Source organism: Haliotis rubra, unplaced genomic scaffold, assembly GCF_003918875.1.
Source record: "Haliotis rubra isolate DU_JTF1 unplaced genomic scaffold, ASM391887v1 Scf33, whole genome shotgun sequence".
NCBI lineage: Eukaryota > Metazoa > Mollusca > Gastropoda > Lepetellida > Haliotidae > Haliotis > Haliotis rubra.
This window is the reverse complement of record NW_025767002.1, coordinates 3,183,450-3,206,496: the sequence shown is the minus strand read 5'-3', so window position 1 is coordinate 3,206,496 and position 23,047 is coordinate 3,183,450. Positions and strand designations below refer to the sequence as shown.

General features: G+C 39.9%; 1 protein-coding gene across 2 annotated transcripts; it reads right to left on the bottom strand.

The window, feature by feature from the left end:
* Positions 1 to 2,984: 2,984 nt before the first annotated feature.
* On the bottom strand, positions 2,985 to 11,460 carry LOC124284174 (aquaporin-8-like). 2 transcript variants are annotated; one of them, XM_046720235.1, is made up of 5 exons: positions 10,722 to 11,460; positions 8,843 to 8,969; positions 6,317 to 6,450; positions 5,610 to 5,759; positions 2,985 to 3,810 (listed from the first exon to the last, which is right to left on the bottom strand). In XM_046720235.1, the coding sequence occupies exons 1-5, from the start codon at positions 11,069 to 11,071 to the stop codon at positions 3,693 to 3,695; spliced, it is 879 nt and encodes a 292-aa protein (XP_046576191.1). In that variant the 5' UTR covers positions 11,072 to 11,460; the 3' UTR covers positions 2,985 to 3,692. The 2 variants fall into 2 exon arrangements, with proteins under 2 accessions (XP_046576191.1, XP_046576190.1); XM_046720234.1 differs by having other exon boundaries at positions 6,317 to 6,522; positions 10,722 to 11,457.
* Positions 11,461 to 23,047: the final 11,587 nt, after the last annotated feature.

Sequence of the window (23,047 nt, the reverse complement as noted above, 5' to 3'; positions counted from 1 at the left end):
CCCCAAAATGATGTGTGAATTTCTGCATGTGTGTGTGTGTGTGTGTGTGTGTATACCGTTACTTACCAGTGTGTGTGTCACACATGTACCCATGTGTGTGTGTGTGTGTCTTCGTGTGTGAGCAAACGCTTTAACCACTAGGCTGTGTGTGTGTGTGTGTAAATGTTGTGTGTGTGTGTGTGTGTCAGTAAATAGTAAGGTTGGGTACGCTCAGGGTTAACCATGAAGACATGTTGCTATCCGAGGTAAACATACGATTTTAATGAACCTAGTATGGTGCTCGATACCTAGTGGTTAAAAAAGTGACACCTAATTAAAACTTACTTAAATAAAATTATGAAAAATTAAATAGTTTCGAGAATTGATCTCCGTATTAACTGTACTTTGTTGTACTGGATAAATATATATAGATGTGTAATTGTATACCACCAGATGAAGTCAAACTGTCGTATTAAAACAATATCCATTATAAATGTAAATGTATTCTGCCACTGAGCAAACATTCCTGAAAAAAATATGCTGTACTGTTTACAATTACCATAATAAAATACATGTGTTGCCTTGAGTGGGATTGGAATCGCGAAATTCATGTCAACAGATCAATCAAACACATATCTTACACCCACGTACATTTAATTCTTTACTTTTGGTTTCCATGTATGAAGACCCAATATGACAGCCAGCCCTGTGTTAACACTTTAATACTTTCAGTAGCTGCTTCCTTCGGGCACACCCGTAAAGATCCGTGTTAGAATTGATCTTCAGTAACCCATGCTTGTCGTAAGAGGCGACTAACGGGATCGGGTGGTCAGGCTCGCTGACTTGGTTGACACATGTCATCGGTTCCCAATTGCGCAGATCGATGCTCATGCTGTTGATCACTGGATTGTCTGGTCCAGACTCGATTATTTACAGACCGCCGCCATATAGCTGGAATATTGCTGAGTGCGGCGTAAACCTAAACTCACTCACTCCTTCGGGCACGCCAGAATCATGTGGGTTCCAATACCGATTAATCTGGAGAGTGTCAGCACCATACCTCTGCTCGTAGATTACGCTAAAGTGGTGAACGTCTGGGCCCACTTGCACAAAGCCATGTTAGCGCAAGGACCGTCTTTAGAGTATGGGAGTTGTGAGTACCAGAGCGTACTAAGACCGCTTAGTGCAAGCTGGCCCTGCATGAATTAGAACCATGCTCGTGCGTTAAGTCCCCACATGGGTTCTACGGTGAAGTAGCCTACCTCGCTGTGATATTGTTGGAATATTATCTAAAGCGGCCCCAAACCCACGCTCCCTTACTCCATAGTTTACATGCGGAAAGAATTTTACTGGAATTCTGTTCAAAGGGCGTCCAATAACCTCACTAACACTAACAGTTTTCATCACCACAGCGCTGTTCAAAGCTGGTGATGAAAACCGGAAAATATTAAAGGAACGCTTGAATTTTCCTGTGTTCCTTTATTTGTTTCCCTCAGTATATAACCCAACGGAGACACAACCAACCTTGTAGATACACTACTCTTCTTGTTTCTCGTTTCATATAATCCAGAGAAAAGGAAGACAATTTTAAAAGCATTTATGTTATACTATGGCTTGTTAACTCCGTGTGGGAGGAAATCCGACAATGATGCAAGCCACAGCTTCAAAATCCACGAAGACTGATATGGTGCTGATCAACACTGAAACATAATCGGTACTAAACTTCACGAAACCAACAATCGGTTATACCTACTTGGGTTGTCAGTCAAGGCGTGATGAGGTCATTTTACGACGACGTATTGGCCACAGTCGGTTTACCCATGACTATCTGCTGAAAACGGATGGAGATGTGTGTCTCTTGCAATGAAGTGTTCACCTTCAAGCATATTCTGCTTGACTGTGTGTACTTTTCAACAGCGAGGGGCTCACGTTATGAAGCCCGGAATCTGAAAGATATATTTTCGGGCATCTCATCTTGAACTATACTACCCATCAAAAGTTTGATGTGTAAACAGTAGCGTTTGCTCGTCACGCTGAAGAATGTGTGAAGCCCATTTATGGTGTTCCCCTTTGTGGTATTGCTTGAACATTTCACCGTGACGCGTTGATACAGTTTCACACATGACTATGTAATAGCAGCCTGGTTCCCTGGGTCTGTTGCGCCTGCGCTATGCTCAGCGGAGCGTAGCGTAGGCGCAACAGACCCAGGGAACCAGGCTGATGTATTAGCTGTGGGTGATAATACCGGTTAACCGGTATATTGCAATTCGAAATTCACAATACGATATATTGCGGTACACTTTCCGCGAACCGGTTCACCCGATACCATCGGTAATTTTCGTGATGTAGTCAAATCTACTAATAACATTTGTATTTCCTTTATGTCATTGTACATTTATAGTTCTGAGAATGTTTATTGGTCATATAATTGCATTTGCGTGACTTTTAAACCATATAAATATAGATTGGTAGACCGGCACTCGTTGTAAGGATAAACAAACCAAAATGGCGGACGCCGCTGCAGACGCTTTTTCTCGAGTTCCAAACTCTAGAGCGAAGTATTTAATTTGAAAATTGATCTCTTGTAAACAATCACATCTGAGTCCTGACAGTGGCCAGTTGCATTGTTTCAAAAGAAAAGAAACAGTACTTTCAGAATGTTAAACCATGTGTTACACTTTCCCAATATATTGCAATACATGTTGCAATACGCCAACACATATCACAATATATCGCAATACGAACATTTTGGCAATACCCAACCCTACTATGTATATGCTTTATTTTTCAGTCGTCAGCGTCTTTGACTCCGAAGGAGCATTCAGTTGTTGTAATCCCCAGAAGCTCTCTGATAACGGCGTGCAACGATTCTGTCACAGTACAACCAAACACAGCAATTTAAGCACATGTGCCTAACAATGCATGCATCATGATACTTAAGGCCATTTTGGTTGCCCAATCATTGTGTCCCGGGATGTTTCAATAATAGTACTACAACACAAGACTTAACGTTTGGATATATATTTAATAACATCATAAACTTACATCATTTAGCAATTAAGCTTCATGCCGATTGTCTACATAAACGTTATATTTTCATGCCTATGATATTATTTCAGCGCACCAACCCACGCCAAAAGCAGTGGGATTTGAATTTAGACGATTGAGACAAAGCTGCAACACCATTCGGTTTATCCGGAATGAAACGACTGGCCTATGCTGAAACGACATCCTTGTGATAAAAGCATTCAGTCGTAAGCCGTCACTGTAGGTTCGTATCTACAACACATCTCCTGATACGTGTATTTCTTGCAGTATAATTTTATAAGCGCTTCCAACTAAAGCGAGTTTCACACTCAAAGGCCTCTTTGAAGTCATCCGCTGTTTTGTTTGTTTGTTGTTTTAACGCCGCACTCAGCAATAATCAAGCTATATGACGACGGCCAGTAAATAATCGCATCCAGTGATCAACATCATGAGCATCGATCTGCGCAACTGGGTTACGATGACATGAGTCAACCAAGTCAGCGAGCCTGGCCACCCGATCCCGTTATTCGTGACCAACGACAAGCATGGGTTACTGAAGACCAATTCCAACCCTGATCTCCTCAGCTGTTCATCACAGAAGCTCTTGGACAGGCCAGCAAGATAACGCTGTTGCATAGGCTAGTCGTTTGTCGTTGTGGCTAGGGCATCACTCACTAACTATTGCATTAATTAAGTTGTCCTGATTGAGGGAAACTCGTCATCTGAGAGAGTTTAGCAGTCTTGAATTGATAGCCGTTGGATCCACATACCACGAGACGTTTCTCAGGGCTTGCAAGTACGAACCTGTCAATAAAAACAGAAATCATTGGACATGCATTGAGCTTTATCAATACATCATGGTGAGTCGGGTTAGTTGCTGCTTGTAACAGTATTCCTTTAATATAGCACAGTGCGAGCTTGATGTGGGAGGAAAGCCAGAGTGAGTGAGTTTAGTTTTACGCCGAACTCAGCAATATTCCAGCTTTATGGCGGCGGTCTGTAAATAATCGAGTCTGGACCAGACAATCCAGTGATCAACAACATGAGCATCGATCTGCCCAACTTGGAACCGATGACATGTGTCAACCAAGTCAGGGAGGCCTGACCACCCGATCCCGTTAGTCGCCCCTTACGACGAGCATGGGTTACTGAAGGCCAATATTCTAAGCCGGACCTTGGGTAGAGGAAAGCCAGAAATGACGCAGGTCTCAGATGTTTTCCACAATTATTGGTATGGTGCTGACAAACCGGGAAACATAATCGAGACGAACCGGGATTCGAACCCACAATCTTAGGTTTCTGTTTGGTTGGTTGGTTTGTTGTTTTAACGCCACACTTAGCAATATTCCAGCTATATGGCGGCGGTCTGTAAATAATCGAGTCTGGACCAGACAATCCAGTGATCAACAACATGAGCATCGATCTGCCCAACTTGGAACCGTTGACATGTGTCAACCAAGTCAGCGAGCATGACCACCCGATCCCGTTAGTCGCCCCTTACGACAAGCATGGGTTACTGAAGATCAATTCTAACCCGGATCTTTACGGGTGTGCCCGAAGGTAGCAGCTACTGGAAGTATTACAGTGTTAACACAGGGCTGGCTGTCATATTGGGTCTTCTTACGACAAGCATGGGTTGCTGAAGATCAGTTCTGAACTCAGTTGGTCTGAGTTACATCACACAACAGCTGATACGACAAAATAGCTGAATAAACATCTTGTAGCGGGAGTGAGTTGATCGGGTTCTAGTTGTGATATTAGAACAGCTGTAATTTGTTCGGGAGCAGTACTTGATAGTGTCTGATCAACACGTCCGTGAAGCAACTGAATCTTTTCTTAAACTGTTACAACTTGATATAACTGAAACTACCATTTTCATTCAAATAGCTGTCTTCTGGTTTTATAGTATTTGGTTATGTTCTAAAAACAGTGAACTTCAGTAAAAACACATCTTCTCTTCAGTTATTTAAGACCGCTTTCATGGCCCAAAGGATAGTGTTTGGCCCGATTCTCCGCCTCGCCATACTTGTCGGTGGCTCGAAGGATTAAGAGGGATAACAGATTGACTGATCTCCCAAAGATAACTTTTCAAGACGAAAAGCATTACGTCGTACAGAGGGATCCGTTCGTTTATACGGATAGCTGTTAATCCAGGCGATCACACTGAAAAGACTATATTCCGGATTAAGGGGTTTACACTGTATATGATCACAAGGGAGCCGGGTTCGATTCCCAATATGGTCCTGACTCTCTATATAATATAGCTGGAATGCTGATTAATGCGTTGGAAACCCACTACCATTTTTAAAACTGTTGAAATTAACCAGATTTATTTCCCTTTCTTGCTTAGTTTTGTTTATTTTAATAATACCAGGCGGCTTGTAAAATGAGATTGGCAAAGATGCCATAGCTGTTTTAAGCAACGTCCCAGCAGTCGCGTAAGATGAAATGCTTCAACGACAGTGATCTAATCACCCGATCAATGAAGACACTGCATACAACAAGCATGGTTGATACGAACCAGGTGCAACTCGGCAGTAATATATGGTTATTTCATATAAACTATCATTGTGGTACTGAAATCCATTGTTCTGAAGACACACCTGTAAAACAATACGGCAATGGCGGCTCCGAACACAGGTCCAGCCCAGTATATGTAATGGAACTTCCACACGTCAACATTGTAGGCACTCACGGCGACAGCTGATCCAAAGCTCCTTGCAGGGTTCATGGAACCGCCAGTTGTCGCGACTCTGAAAGCAGGTCAATGATTGTGTTTATGATTTCAGACAACTCGAAAACTAATCGCCGTTAGACCATCATTCGTCTACCTTTATCTTTAAATGTCAAGGCAAAATACAGCCTACAATTGTCCACGTTACTGTTAATGGCTATCGTTTACTGTGACAAGACCGTTTATGGCTATTGAGGTCATACAAAAGTACTGACTCTAATTTTACGCCGTTTTTAGGAATATTCCAGGGATATCACGACGGGAGACACCAAAAATGGGCTTCACACATTGTACCCATGCGTGAAATCGAACCCGGGTCTTCGGCGTGACGAGCGAACGCCTTAACCATTGGGCTATCCCGTCGTTCGAGGCGACTGACGAGATCGGGTGGTCAGGCTCGCTGAGTTGGTTGATCGATCCCACATGCTTAGATCGATGCTCATGGTGTCAATCACTTGATCGTTTTGTCCAGACACGATTATTTACAGACCGCCGTCATATACCGGGAATATTGTTGTGTGTGGTGTTTTACAATAAACAAACAAACAAACAAACAAACAAACATACAATACTCACCCTGCGAGGGTACAGACAACGACGGAGAAGCCGATGGCGATAGGTCCTCTGTCAGACTTTGTGTTGGGGTCGACGACAGCAAGGATGTAAGTGAGGACGACTGCGCATGTCAACACCGCCTCGCACAGGACACCCTGCCCGGGCCCCACATGCAACACGTGCGCTCCGCCATTAATGCCAATATATACATTCTCGGGTAAAATGGCCTGTTAAATGTAAAGGAAAATTATCTTTATTCAGTGATCTATCATATCGTGACGCATTTCGCTTCAATTTGGTTGAAAAACAAGTTGGAAATAAATGTTCGGAAAATTATTCAGAGGATTTCCTGTCTCGTACACAAAAATTCTATAAATCGCTGGGGTCCATTGGAATACGTTGATTTGTAAGGTTAATTTCGCACGTTCCCTGTTCGGATTGCATCTTCCGGTGCGTTTCGAAAGAAATTAATGATGAAAGACACCGGAAAGTTACCATATTTTTCGAATGAAATAGAAATGGTTTGAAACAAAAGTGTTCTTGTTTTCGTGCGCCAGCGCAAATTATGGTGGCTGGTTAGGGTCTATCGCTTTCTCGCTTTCTCGCCTTGTTATATCGCTTTCTCGCTTTCTCGCCTTAGTATATATCGCTTTCTCGCTCTATGGCTTTCTCGCCTTGTTATATCGCTTTCTCGCTCTATCACTCTCTCGTCTCGTGTTATCGCTTTCTCGTCTCGCGTTATCGCTTTCTCGTCTCGTGATATCGCTTTCTCGCTTTCTCGCCTCCGAATTTTAAGGCGATAAAGCGATGGCCCTAATCAGCCACCATACTATATGCCTATAACTGTAGTATTATTACCGAATCGGACCATATCACTGTGTGTGCGGAGAGACGGATGCGTTGATGTATGGTGGCTGATTAGGGCCATCGCTTTCTCGCCTTAATAATCGGAGGTGAGAAAGCATATCACGAGACGAGAAAGCGACAACACGAGACGAGAAAGCAACAACACGAGACCTATTGATGTACTCTTGGTTTTGTTTTGTGTTAACAGAGGGTATACTTTGTCTAACCTCACATCTATATTAGCTTCTGGATGGTTAAGGGGCGCGCATTATTATGCTCAGGAACAGTGTATAAATTTCAAGTAGTTCGATTACAAATCAATCGGAATACATCTATAAGTTAGGCGATTTAATTTTTTGGGTATAGTTATTTTTGAGCTTCTGAAATGAACCGATGTGCATCCGAAAGCACTGGGTAAAGGGAAGTAACTCGGTTTGTTTACATCGTCTCCATGGTTTTCACTCCAGACAGGTGTCACGCGTTTGACTAACTATCGTTTGGATAAAGTCGTTGTCAGCCGGTGTGGTGAACGTAATTAGTTACACAGCTATCTTCATCTTGTATTGGATAGTACGGTCCGTTTGAATACGAAATAGGCATAAAATAGCATATTCTCAAACAATTTTGATTGTATTAAGAGTCGAACCCTCCAAGTGAGTTGGATTTAAATGTCAAAGGTCGCAAACTGTCATTGTAGTCCATATTACCCATGAAACTTTAGAGTATTAACCAATCAAAAGTTTTCTAATTCACCAAACGGGTAATAACGGCTCATACACTGGTAACACCACACCATTTCGCGGTGACCAACCTATAGTGAATATTAATTACCACCAATGAAATGTATACCATGGTATCATGTGATATCATGTGATATCTTAATGGGTACTAAAAGACAGCTGATCCCTGAGGTCTACTGTCCCTTTCCTTTTGTTTAAGCTCGATATTTCTTCACCAGCTATGGTTTCTCGTCAGTTAAGACAGGTCAACTGACCGATTAAAACACATGTCTTGAGGTACTGACCTGGGGAAAAAGAAGATTTCTAGATTTTCAAGAGAATTTCTATGATTACACGATCAAGTCCACGATTCATGAGTAATTCTTTTTAACGCACAGAAAGGTAACATAACTCCTAATTGTTCTCTGTATACAACAGGCAATACCAAGACGACACTCATCAACTACAGCTATGCGCCTTTCCGTAAATGCATCCCTAAATCTAAGTTCGTAACGGGATGACAAGGTGATTCATTGCAATAAAATTATCTCCACCGGACACTATATTGAAGCACTACGTTTACCGAATCCTCTTTAACAGTTAAATATCAGTTATTGTGTCACATTACCCTGTTTTCGATCTGAAAATCTTTTTCATAGTTTACTTTCGATAAAACTAAGTACCTGCATTTTTAATTTAGAAAGTAGGAAATAGGTTAGTTCTTATCATTTAATATTTTTAAAATTTGCATATTGATCTCTTCCTTAATTGCTATTATTCTGAACGTAGCACACTCATGTAATGTTTAACATATGTAATTAGTCGTAGCTAGTTGGTGATGTCTACGTGCGAGGTGAACCTTCCAGGACACGTTATAAGACTTTTCTGAAAGGTCGATCAGGACGTATAGCCCCAATTAGTGACGGAAAAACTGATTTTAGACTACGAACAGATTCGATACGCCAACCACCATTATACTCACCCTGCAGAGTGACGCTCCAATAACACCCGCCACTGTCTGGGTGGCCACATACGCCAGCCCTGCCCCCAGGCCCATCTCGCCACACAGCACCACACCCAGTGTCACGACAGGGTTGAGATGGGCACCGCTGGAACATGGAGGTCGGGAATAACACCAGGGACATACCACATATATCCCCCTAGTTCTGCACGAGGGCGGTGGGGTAGCCTAATTGTTAACGGGTCCACTCGTCACGCTGAAGAGTCGGGTTCGATTCCCCACATGGGTACAATGTGTGAAGCCCATTTTCTGGTCCCCCGCCGTAATATTGCTGGAATATTGCTAAAAGCGGAGTAAAACCATACTTATTCACTCACTAGTTCTGCACAACAATTGTTGACTATACGTATTTTATGATAAAAGCGACGTAAAACTTTACTCACTCACTCCAAATTAATACCTGGAAACTATTTTTGTGTGAAATAAGGGAACTGATTCTATTCCACTCCATTCTTTCTGTTCAACGTCGATGTCAGTTCTTGTACGTACGCTTCGATTGGACAACAATACCAATTTCCCATACACAATACATATCTTACCGGTACTCTCTGTACCACCAGTGTGACAATCTCTCATACACAATACATACTTTACTCTCTATAACGCCTGTGTGACAATCTCTCATACACAATACATACCTTACTCTCTATAACGCCTGTGTGACAATCTCTCATACACAATACATACCTTACTCTCTATAACGCCTGTGTGACAATCTCTCTTACACTATAACGCCTGTGTGACAATCTCTCTATAACGCCTGTGTGACAATCTCTCATACACAATACATACCTTACTCTCTATAACACCTGTGAGACAATCTCTCATACACAATACATACCTTACTCTCTATAACGCCTGTGTGACAATCTCTCATACACAATACATACCTTACTCTCTATAACGCCTGTGTGACAATCTCTCATACACAATACATACCTTACTCTCTATAACGCCTGTGTGACAATCTCTCTATAACGCCTGTGTGACAATCTCTCATACACAATACATACCTTACTCTCTATAACGCCTGTGTGACAATCTCTCATACACAATACATACCTTACTCTCTATAACGCCTGTGTGACAATCTCTCATACACAATACATACCTTACTCTCTATAACGCCAGTGTGACAATCTCTCATACACAATACATACCTTAATCTCTATAACGCGAGTGTGACAATCTCTCATGCACAATGCATACCTTACTCTCTTTACCGCGAGTGTGACAATCTCTCATACACAATACATACCTTACTCTCTATAACGCCTGTGTGACATTCTCTCATACATCATCTGCATCCTACATCGCTATCAGAAACACCATTACCCATATCTTACGTCCTTGTCAGGAACAGTATCACTCGTATCGTTCGTCCTTGTCGACTTGTGAAGATCCGGTTTAGAATTGATCTTCAGTAAGCCATGCTTGTCATAAGAGTCACTTGACGGGATCGCGTGGTCAGACTCGCTGACTTGGTTGACACCTCTTCTTATCCCGATCGCGTAGATAGATGTTCATTATGTCGATCATTGGATTGTAAGGTCTAGGCTCGATTACTCACAAAACTCCTCTAAATAGCTAGAATATTGCTGAGTGCGGCGATAAACAACGAACAGACAACCATCTCATTCATTCATACCGCCTGTGTGACAATTTCTTATACACAATATATACATACTCTGCCTTCTATACGGCCTGTGATATCAACTCTCACACACCCGGCTTTCTAGACGGCCTACACTGCATATAATAGCACAGAAATCGGTTTGTAAAACAAACCCTTTCTAGATCCCGCACATCATACAAAGTTTGAAATGCAAATCAATCCAACCTGATCTTCAACAGCGCAGCGCTGAGGAATGCCAGACCCAGTCCATGAGCAAGTGCCACAGGTATAGCTCCTGCTCCCGGGTGTTTAGTTCCAGGGTCCACTCCTTCAGGGTGGGGGGTAGCCATACACCCGATAAACACATAAAAACATACCCCAACAAGCTCACCCGCCAAGGCGCGAAATAATATCTTTTGTTGATCTGTAAGACTAAAGCAACGTCGTTGATCGCCATTGGCCGAGTTGCCATCTTTACTCGTGGTGCTGTCGTAACTAGACCCATAGTCATCCATGTTCTCGTCTTCCTGAATGTCGTACTTCTGTTCCATTAGGCGCTGTGTGATGGCCATCATGAATAAGCTCACCGTGGTCTCCTTGTCATTCAAAACTATCACACATTGTTTTCATACAATGGTGCAGTGTCCTATATATCAAAACGTTTACAGTTTCAGTAATAATTTAACAGAAATCTGTTCTTCTGTAAACGACTTCCTAAAGATCGTACTTCTGTGTGCGCTGTGTGATATCCATCTTGACTAAGGTCAACGAAGGTATTTCAATACGTTTACAGTTTCAGTAATAATTTATCACGCATCCATTCTTCTGTAAACGACATCACAACACAATTTGTCAGCAAAACATTTAGTGTTATAAACATCGCTGTAGGCTCGCAGCGATTAAGATGACGTCACAAAAGCCAGCCTCTTAGCCCAGCAGGAAGCAGGAACTCGGAATAAGTCCCGGTGACATCGCTCGTGTCTCCTCCGACTTCAGCCTAGGGTGAGCTACAAACACACCAGGCTTGATCTGACGATGTATCTATGTCAATACATCAACTCCTATCGTTGTCACAGAGTATCATATACATATGTATATCAATTCATATTTCATGTAACTTTATAGGATGATTGACATATATGATATACATTAGCAGAATATCTGAAGTTCGATATTTATATACACTATACTTATATGTTGGTCTGCAAATAAAAGCAGGTATTATACGCACAATACATTGATTGATCTGGATATTTCAATATTATGTTATATTTCGGCAAACCCTGTGCAAATAAAGTTTTAGTTAGTAATGTTTCCTGTCAATAGAAAATATGTAGTAGAGCTTTTAATAATTCCTAAAAATATGCGTGTACTTGTATCAACGTCACACTACATCACGTACATATATTTCGTCATCGTATAAATAGTGAGTGAGTGAGTGAGTGAGTGAGTGAGTGGGTGAGTGAGTGAGTGAGTGAGTGAGCTGGATTTAACACCCCTTTCATTATTGACAGAGTGCTGTTTGTTTTGTTTCTTGTTTTACGCCGCACTCAGCAATATTCCAGCTATATGGCGGCGGGCTGTAAAAATCGAATCTGGACCAGTGTTTATTTACCCTTTACCCTGAAAAGCTACAGGCCGTAAGGACCCCAAACAAAAAAAAGAATAATATGCAATTCAATAATAAGAATGTGTAGGCCCTATATTTTAATATGGGTATTATACTCTTAGGTATTGGGGATGAAAAAGTTGTCGGCCATAGGGACCTGCAGAAAACCAAAGCTGTGGGTCCGAGTGGTTTTCAGTCGGTTTCGGGCCTAAGGACCGACATCAATTTCATGCGCTGTGCTGGACCAGACGATCAAGTGATCATCTGCATGAGCTCCGATGGGACACGATGACATGTGTCATACAGACCGCCGTCATACAGCTGGAATCTTGTTGACTGCGGCATCAAACAATAAACAACTAAACATGCATATTGTTGTGTATAAGCAAATGATCAGCGTGTAGATATAAAGACAATAAATAAACTAACTAACTAACTAACTAACTAACTAACTAACTAACTAACTAACTAACTAACTAATAAATAAATATCTTGTATATAGAAAGATATTGATACTAATATGTACACAGACCGATTGAGGAATCCTTACTATCAACGGACTTGTAACACGCCTCGTAAAGAAAAGAATTCATTTTAAAGATTTTAAAAATACCTTTTTATGTATGACTAATTTCCGCCACATACTGGGCAGGTATGGAAAATAAAACACATTTGTGACAATAGGTTTATTATTATTATTTATTTTTGTCATTGACTAAATCCCAAGCGAGGCAATTCTCTGTATTGAGTTGCTTCCCTTTGCCATGCCAGGATCAGCACCTCTTGGTTCGAATCCTGAACTCGCATTGATTATGATCCTTGGTCTTTGCACCTCATCTATGGTCATGGGTTTGACTGAGGAGCAAACACGACGTCACATCAAACGTAAACGTCAATTTTCCCTTCCTTCGCCCATAATCTTACGTACCTTGTTAAAACTGAATTACTGCACGAAGAGGCGCTAAACAATCGCACTCAATTTTGCCGAGTCACGGTGAACAGTTACTGTTGCCTCTGTCACGCGGCCATGTCACGTTCATAACATAATCAGATTATATACATTGTGTACATTCCATTGTCTACGTCATGATTACCGCATGCATAATATCATTTCTGATACAATTTTAGATCATTTAATAATTGAAAACGTGTACATAGTACATTGACGCCAAGATCACATATTACCGACAAACGTGGATTTCCAATAATGTTAACACATGTTTTTTAACTCTTGTTCATGTATATATTAAAAGTAACGGCAAATAATGAAATCCGCGGCTTTGAGTATTTTTGATTGACAGCTATATTTTACTGCCACTTCTGTAACTGTGCAGAATTTGAGTGCGTTTAGTTTTAACCCTATCTTCATGGGTCACCCTTTTCTGAATTACATCCAGGTTCTACCCGTGAAGGTCCGGGTTAGAATATTGATCTTCAGTAACCCATGCTTGTCGTAAGAGGCGACTAATGGGATCGGGTGGTCAGGCTCGGTGACTGGGTTGACACTGTGATCTATCCCAATTGCGCAGATCGATGCTCATGCTGTTGATCAGTGGATTTTCTGGTCCAGACTCGATTATTTACAGACCGCCTCCAAATAGCTGGAATATTGCTGAGTGCGGCGTAAAACCAAACTCACTCACATTTAGGTTCACCACACGAAGGAACAGTATTTCCCAAATTAAGTCACGCTGGGAAATAAACGTTTCGTCCTGCGGCCATATGAACAACTTTTGAAATCTAAGTATCATTTGGCTGTCACGTTTACGGAGGTGTTGAAATAAACCAACACTCAACTCTGTATTTACATGTGTTTCATAAGTGTGGTAATTTCAAATCTGGCATGTGGCATGTGTAACTAACGTAAATGAATGTAGGACATGGATTTTAATACCCTTTAAATCTCGTATGACCAGGGTTAGGTTTGTCATATACTTTATTCCCCAGTTTTTTAAGAAAGTGTTTATGTCCAAAACCTCTTGAAACTTGGGATGTTGAGAACCTTGGAAGTGTCATATTGGTCACAAGGGTGCAGTTAAACCATACTAAGTTTCAGCTCCTTTTGTTGAAGAATAATTACGAAAGAAACGTGTTGCTTTAAATACAAAACATTAAGTACCTACTTTTATGGACAACTAAAAATTTAAACCTAGAAAACATTTATATTAACAGTGTGCCTGTCGTATAACGTTCATAAAGATATGCAGGCCTCAGTTTCAGTAATATCTAATGATATACACAAAAGACTTACACATAACATTGTCATGACACTATGAGCATCCATCTTAGCAAGTGGGATACGATGGCATGCATCAAACAAGTAAGTGAGAAAGATCATCCGATCACGTTAGTTCCCTCTGACGACAACATGGGTTGCTGAAGAACAATTCTAACCCAGATTGTTTTTCAGGTCCAACATATTTATAAACCTGTGAGAATGGTTAATGAATATATGCATAGTCATTCTCATGATATGGATTGTAGGTCATTCCCAATGTCAATATAGACAACACAATGTATGTCGCCAATATCAACCGGTTTCTGCGTAACTTGTACCTCATAGCCGAATTAAGCAGCCTCAAAGAAATATTATATACACTAAAGGGACAAAATATATACAAGAACTATTTAGAAGAAGTATTTTATTGCTAAATTAGATAAACTGCGAATAAATGTTACAACAAACGTGATCAGTAACTACAACGATGCTTGACAGACGCCATTTTGTCCGAAAGCTTGACCTAGTTACTACCGGAAATTGGTCTATTGTCGAGTTACATACTATCACTATCACGCACAGAAGTTGGAATAGACTTTGGTAGACGAGTTAGATGCATTTGAAATAGGTTTTGTGCGGTTAAACTTGAAATCGTATATACATATTGACAATAGTCCAGTGGCGGATCCAGAGGGGGGGTTCAGGGGGTTCGAAACACACACACACACACACACACACACACACACATACACACACACACAACAAACACATCCCTTTGAACTTTTTTGGATCTGCCTATGTAGTTGGTGACCTCGCCCAGATGGATCCCATCACGCCAACTGTCGTTCATTTCAGTATGTCGCATGACTACGTTGTCCTTCAAGCAGAGAGTTAATGAATTGACAATAGTAAGCGCATAATGGAATAGGCTCGTGTGAATCACTATCTTCATCAGCTGATGAACGTCAACAAGACAAAGTCAGGCCTAAAATATATACAGACCTCGCCCTGATGAACACTACCAAGCCGGCTATCGTCAACTGCATTGTTCCAACAGAGATTAGAAGGTCACCAGCTGTGATCAGCAGAGCGTGTGTCACATGAACGAAATCTTCCGCTTGCCCAGATCTATATATTTATTTTCCAAAATACGAATATTGATACGTTTAGGACATTATGACTTGACTCCGCACATTGACCGCAAGGAACTCTGGGTAGGAACGTGGCCTATGACGTCATAACTTCTGACGTCAAGTTTGCTTGCAAGTAATACCAGTGTTTTAAACTTAAAGCTACACACAGAGTTATGAACAGCTGTAGCCTAGCTAACTAAACGCATGTCGTATAGTTCATGAGCAGTGTTGTGTTTAATATGTAAACACGACACATTTAAAACATTAACACCCTAAACACCTATTTTTTTCAGTGTAGTCTGTCTCATACTTCAAACTTCCCGTCCAACCCTTTCTGTACAGAATGAAACCAGTCTAGACTCCCACTGGTTCTGAATCTCCGGGAGCGGTGGGGTAGCCTAGTGGTTAAAGTGTTCGCTCGTAACGCCGAATACCTGAGTTCGATTCCCCACATGGGTACTATGTGTGAAGCCCATTTCAGGTGTTCCCCGCCGTGATATTGCTGGAATATTGCTAAAAGCGACTTAAAACCATACTCACTCACTCTGAATCTCCGAGCTCAGTGGAGATAATTCAGTATAAACAGAGTTATCTATTTCTATCAAACTTTCCTAGTTTCAGAGACTTACGCTTTGTATTATGTGCCATGATGCGGTAATTATGGATTGAAGGTGAGGTGAAATTGGGTTTAACGTCGTGCTTGAGAATATTTCGCTCATATGACGACGTGCATGCGTGTGTATGTGTATGTGCGGCTGCTTGTACTAGCCCAGACAGAAGCTGGTTTTATAGTGCTAGCCCACTGAGATACCATGCCGCAGTAAGCATGAATACCCAACTCAGACACATTATACTGACTCCGAGCCGACCAGTCCTTGTTGTACCCATTAATGCCGAGCGCCAGGCAGGGACCAACAAGTACCATATTTTAACGTCTTTTGGTATGACGCGGTCGGGAATCGAACCCGCGACCTTCCGCTCTCCGGGCGGACGCTCTAACCACTACACCACGGAGGCGGTCAATTATGGATTGAAACATGCCCCTGATCGATATACTTATTGGTTTTTCAAGACCATACCTTTATGTCTTAATTTCTCCCACATTAGACAACTGTTGCATCATCCAATGTTCAACTTGCACGCTGTGTAGCCCTAAACTTATGGCATTTGTGTTGGGAGAGAGAGAGTCAGTGATTGAGAGTATGTGTGTGTGTTTGTGTGTGTTGCATGTGCATGGGTTGGTATATGTAAGCTATTGAAATAAAAAAGTTGTTTAACAAACTATCATTAAAATAATGACACAGTTCACTATTTTTGACGAGGGAGGTGTGCAAGGAGAGGAACGGCCAGGTGAACGAGAAGCACGAGCACAAGTGCCGATAGAGTTATTGATTCATTTACCTTTGCTGAGAGATACACACGATAAGTATGTATGTTGGCGTGGCTTGAGATAAATGGTTTTCCAATTCCACTGAAGGCAACAAAACCTGTTTTGTACGGAATTATTAAGGCAAATAAAAATAACCCCGTGTATAAGGTTGACCAATACTTAAAAAGTCATGGCCATGAAGGGCTTCGTCTTCCCCCTACCCACAGCTTATGGGGTAAGGTCACAATGATAGGGGAAGACGAAGCATTTTGAAATGAAGTTTGGTCTGGGGTATCATCCAGTCCGAAGTGGGAAGAAATAACACCACCTTCAAACTTGGTGGTGTACAGCAACATGTACAGCAATCCAGCAGCAACATCTCGCAAGAAACATGACAGAGATGTGTTGAAAAAAGTGGAAAAGGATATTGAAACTAAATACTGGCAAGACAGTGGTTTAGACCATGCCACCATTGGAGCAGTCACCGTCATTGGGTTCGAAACACTGTTTGGACAATAATTTTTAAAGCAATTTTGATGACGAAAATTTGATGACGACGTTTATGTCCCGTATCTTCCATCGTCCATTTAGCGGATATATGTTTCGATCGCCTGGTGAAATAGCTAGGGAAAGCATTTAGATCCATATGAATGATGTTAATGTTTTTGTTTTAGCCTCTGTATTTTTGTTATGAAAAGCCATGTATTGTTGGGTTTTTTTCTAATGCATAATGATAAAGTTCAATTTATTGTTTTTTAACTGTGGGTGTGCTTGTAAAATTGTCGGCTCTCAGTGACATAATACCGAAAAGTATTATCCTTGAGTTATCTTGAGTTACTTTGGCACATATCATTTGTAAAAAAACATTAAACAGATCCATCCATGAACATACTTTTTTCCACAGAATGTTGTCACATTAAGTGTCTGAATCGGTTTGCAAAACTACATGAAAACGTTACACTAATATTATTCAGAAATGTTTATGATAACAATAAACATGGTGAATGAAATGAACTGTACACAAAATCACACACAAATATACTGTTCAATACAATGAATTTATCACTTTATTTTACTACACTAGATATATGTTGTAATCAGGGGGTATAGAGGAATATGCGGCATTTTGTTTATGACGTCACAGGGGCAATGACCTTGACAGCAGTGGGCTCTTTTTTTGGTACAATGACCTTTGGTTACCTTTTGTGGCACCTACTTTGTCAGGATGGGTTTTGATGCAATTTTAAGGTCATCAGCTGCATGAGTAGTATAAATACGGTCAAAGTTTTAAATCAGTTAGCATTCAGCTGGCTGATTTATATCGTTCTTGATACCCTTAGAACAGCGTCATTTTAGTCATGGACATGGCTAGTATCATAGAAAACAGAAATGATTTAATCGAAATCTTAGAGAAAAAACAACAAGAAGGGAATTTGCTCTCCGACACTGCCCTCCGTATGTTGTTGATTGTCCATGTCTGGGGTGACGACTACGCAAGTTTGAAGTTTGAAGACCTTTACGATACACCTGACATGTGCAAGGTAAACATTTTAAGAAATTCACAGGTTTTAAAAGTAGGTCTTATTTCGTCTTTTCGTTTGTATGTTTTATTTTGTACTCGTCAGGCTAGAGGTATTTGTAGATTGAAATAGAAAAATACAAGATAGTCTTATTGGTGTTCATGAATGACATATTTATGTGACACGTTTTTTTATTTGGTTTCAGGATTTACTGTGGAACGATCCATTTTGCCCCGAAATATGTGATGAAGAAGACGTCCACACCACGGGTGGAGTGAATGTATTGTGTTTTAGCACGAAAGATGACCGGAATGAAGGCCAATATGCATTTGAATGTGGGATCAAGGAGCGAGATTATGATCAATCACAACACGGTACTGCTTATGCTATAAAAGGTGAAACAGTACTCACGAATTGGCAAGAATATCCACCTCACAACTGCGAACATTGTTTATGAGGGTGTTTTTTTTATACAATAGTTCGCAAACACTTTCCCAGGGGGTATTTTTAGATCTGGCCCCCTATTTTCGAAAGGATCCTAGCCCAAGGATATCCTAACTTTGATCCTAGGGTATAGGATAGGTGTCCTACCTTATTCTCGAAAAGTATCCTAGCGCTAGGATATCCTAACTTAGGACAAATACTAGGATAGGTTCTGACTTTTCCTAAGTCTATCTTAGTGGAAGTGAACATAGTGTGGTTCTTGTTTGTTCACCAATTTTGACGTTGTCAAACAAAATAACTCGCCTAAATTACATTTGAATTTACAACAGCACACAGTTTTGATGTGTAACGAAGAGTTTTTGAGTTTATATTATCCATTTATCGGTAATGAATAGACACATTTGATGTGATGCACATATTCTTTAGAACTACAAAAGAGATTTGTTCAATTCTTACCTATTCTCGGCCTTTTTAATCACAACATTGCTCTTTCCAGTCACATTGCCATGAAATGTCAATGTCAAGGCCAACTTGATAGGGGAAGTAACTCCTGTCTATTTCCTAGGTGAATTTTTCAGTTTGTGAGATCAAAGACGTATACACGTCCTTGGTAAGATGATGTATAATGAGAGGTCAAATGATGATTTTCATAAACAAACAAACAAATACAATGAAAATATTTTTTGCACACATCTTTAATATGCTTATTGTTTTTTGGCAGACTTTCAAACTCTGAAGGAAAAACATGTTATCAAATTGTCAAAAAATGAATTTTCAAAGACTTCAAAACTACTATATAATGTGATGAAAATATCGAATAATTTCTTCTAGATCTACTCAGTCCATCAAATGCTGAATTTGCTCATATTATGTGTTTTTTATGAAATGAATCATAGGTAATAATTAGGGGAATCCCCAACTTAATGAGGGTTTTTCTTTCTCACCTACTGAAGAGCTCGCTATCCTTGCTAGGATAGGTAGCACAAGTTAGGACAGGGATAGGATCGTTTCGAGAATGGGTCTTATCCTAACAGTAGGATGTCCTAACTTCTGTCTTAACTACTTAGGATCTGTCTTAGCTGGGACACTTTCGAGAATAGGGGCCCAGGTGCATAGCAACCGAAAGAGAATGACATCATGGAATACGGATAGATCAACTGGTTTAATCCGGTTTGGGAATGAAAATATATAAACCCCTTCATTTCGGATCATGCATTTTCAATAATATCAGCCTTCATTAAGCACGTTAGGACTTTAAACTGCATCAGGGAGAGGGAGAGAGAGAGAGAGAGAGAGAGAGAGAGAGAGAGAGAGAGAGAGAGAGAGAGAGAGAGAGAGAGAGAGAGAGAGAGAGAGAGAGAGAGAGAGAGAGAGAGAGAGAGAGAGAGAGAGAGAGAGAGAGAGAGAGAGCTGGATGTCGTCTGTGTAGTCAGGGATGAAGTGATGCATCATCCGAAATAAAGGGATTTATATATTTTCATACCAGACCGGATTAAACCAGTTGATCTATCCATATTCCATGATGTCATATTCTCTTTCGGTTGCTATGTACCTGATCTAAAAATACCCCTAGGAAAGTTTTTGCGGACTATTGCATATTCCTCTATACCCCCCTGATTACAACAAATATATAATAATACACAGTATGATCAGTATGTTATTACATTACCATAAAAATACAGACATTGCCTTAAAAGTACATATATTTGAAGATGAACTTTTTAGACTGATGTACATTCCTCTATTTGTTTTTTTTATTAATGAAACCTGTCCTGAGTACTGTAGTTTTTATGACTTGAAGCCTGTTTCAGGGTATACATTTGCTATAGGCATGTATTGATCATTTTGAGCATATTAGAATAGATCTGATACATGTCAATAATCATATAATTTGATATCAGCAATTATTCAGCCAGACAGCAGTAAACAAGTTTGATTAAATGCTGCAATTTTTGCTTTACTTTTTCACACTATACATCAGTGCATAGTGCATACATACATAGTTCAACACACAACCAGTCCGTTTGCTTCGAATTTTGGAGAATATGCTCGGAATTTGTTGACAAGTTCACTATTGAATTAAAATCTTATGGTGTGTATCTCGAAATTGTGTCTTTTTACAGATATTTGGTATTGTGTTAACACCTAAACTTATTTGGACTAAAGCACTAACTAATCTTGGTGAACAAAATAAAAAGGCATTATGACATTGTACAGGTATTAAAAGAAAGTTGGATATAGCTTATGTCAAGATTTATTTAAGATATTTATATGTACAGCATAAAATGTGTAAATGTTTTCTCAAAATATGTTAAGCAACACACAATGCTATGGTTTGGGGAGAATGTGCCAGAGACCAGCCCCAACGTGTCAATACCACAAGGGCTGTTAAGTATTGGCGCAGGCTACTGTATTTGAATGAACACAATGCCAATGCTACCTAATGGATGATTCTGGCTGTACCACATGGACTGCTAATACTAAAAATATTCTGTTTAGACTTTGATTTGAATATATGTGGTCAACACAAAATGTGGGAAATGTGAAGATATTTATTCACCTTTTTAAACCATGATTATATGACAACCTACAACAATCATGGTGTAGTTCTGTCAACAGTTAACTGGTTCCTTCTATTAATATTTCATAATGTGTCGCTTTTTCCTACAACAAAAATAACTGTAGCTGTATCTGGGGTTGGAGTGGGGTGGGGAATGGGGTACATTCAGTTTTATATACATATATATATCATAGTCATGTGATTTTCCATATCCAGTAGACAACACGCAGATGGTCCAATGTGTAATCAACCTCTCGGTAGCATTACGCAGATGTTGCCGTACCACGACTATAGTTATACTTTTTAAGACCAATGCCTATGATCAACCCCATGCAAAATGGAAGAATTAATATGGATATTATATTGAAATGATACATGCCAAATTAATAAAAATAATAAATATATTCTTCTTTATCATTATTACATTTTTTTAAATCACATACATTGTACATTGTAAAAGTACATGGTTGAATAATCAATTAATCAGTTATATGTTTCAAATGTATTAGATCTATTTATTATTAATTATATAATGTGGTAAACAACCATTTTCTAGTTACTATTACTGGTCGTTCAGTTTATTTATTATTATTATAGATCTATTTATTATTAATTATATAATGTGGTAAACAACACTTTTTCTAGTCACTAGAAACACTGTACTTGTGTACTAGGAGGCTACCTGTACTGTACTGTACTACTGAGGTAAAATCTGTAAACATGTAACACTTCATATACATGCTTAGTTTGACCAAGTACAGGAAACACTGTACTTGTGTACAATGAAACTATTTGTACTGTACTGTGTACTACCGAGGTAAAATCTGTAAACATGTAACACTTCATATACATGCTTAGTTTTTGACCGTTTTTACATATTTGTGAACAGCATGTTATTTGACAATGAGATCAAAGAAACACTGTACTTGCATACTAAGAAGCTGCCTGTACTGTACTACTGAGGTAAAGTCTGTAAACATAATTCTGGGAATAAAAACAATGGGGGGGTGGAGATTAGAAGAAAAAAAAATCTAGTTACTATTACTGGTCGTTCAGTTTATTTACAGCATACAACAGAGAAAAATGGGACCAGATCATCGAATTATACGCCATCAAATTTGCTAAACCAAAGATGCTAAAGCTCTATATTCGATCGTTCATGTTTTATGTGTACGATTTCGAGACAATAGCGAGCTGACACGAAATATCACCGGACATGTCGGTGTCGAAAATGGGGTCTTTGTTATTGTTTACATTTCGCCCATGTATGACGATTTTCGTGTCTCGAAACTGAATAAATATCGTACAGTAAAGGATTTACGGAAGCTGTCGATGTTTACCGAAGAGAGGCCAGACCTTTGTTCAAAGCAGAGGGTCAGTGGTCAAGAAAGAAATGCAGTTAGACAAATTGAATGACCAGAAAGGTAAAATAATTACCTACAAGCTCAGCACAATATTTGGTTAAAAACGTAAGGTTTGATTGAACGTTAAAATATTCGGGCTGTCCGGTTTTCGATCAGGTTTTTAGCATCGCGAGTGTCACCCCTTGTGTATTTTATGTAACGAGTGTAGAGGTATATTTTTCTAAAATATTCATTTCTTCGCCGATTTCGTTCAAATTTGAAATGTATGTTAATCATAACATGTAAAAATAATGTATGGTTGCAAAAGTCTAGATTTGTATTTTCAAAAATTATT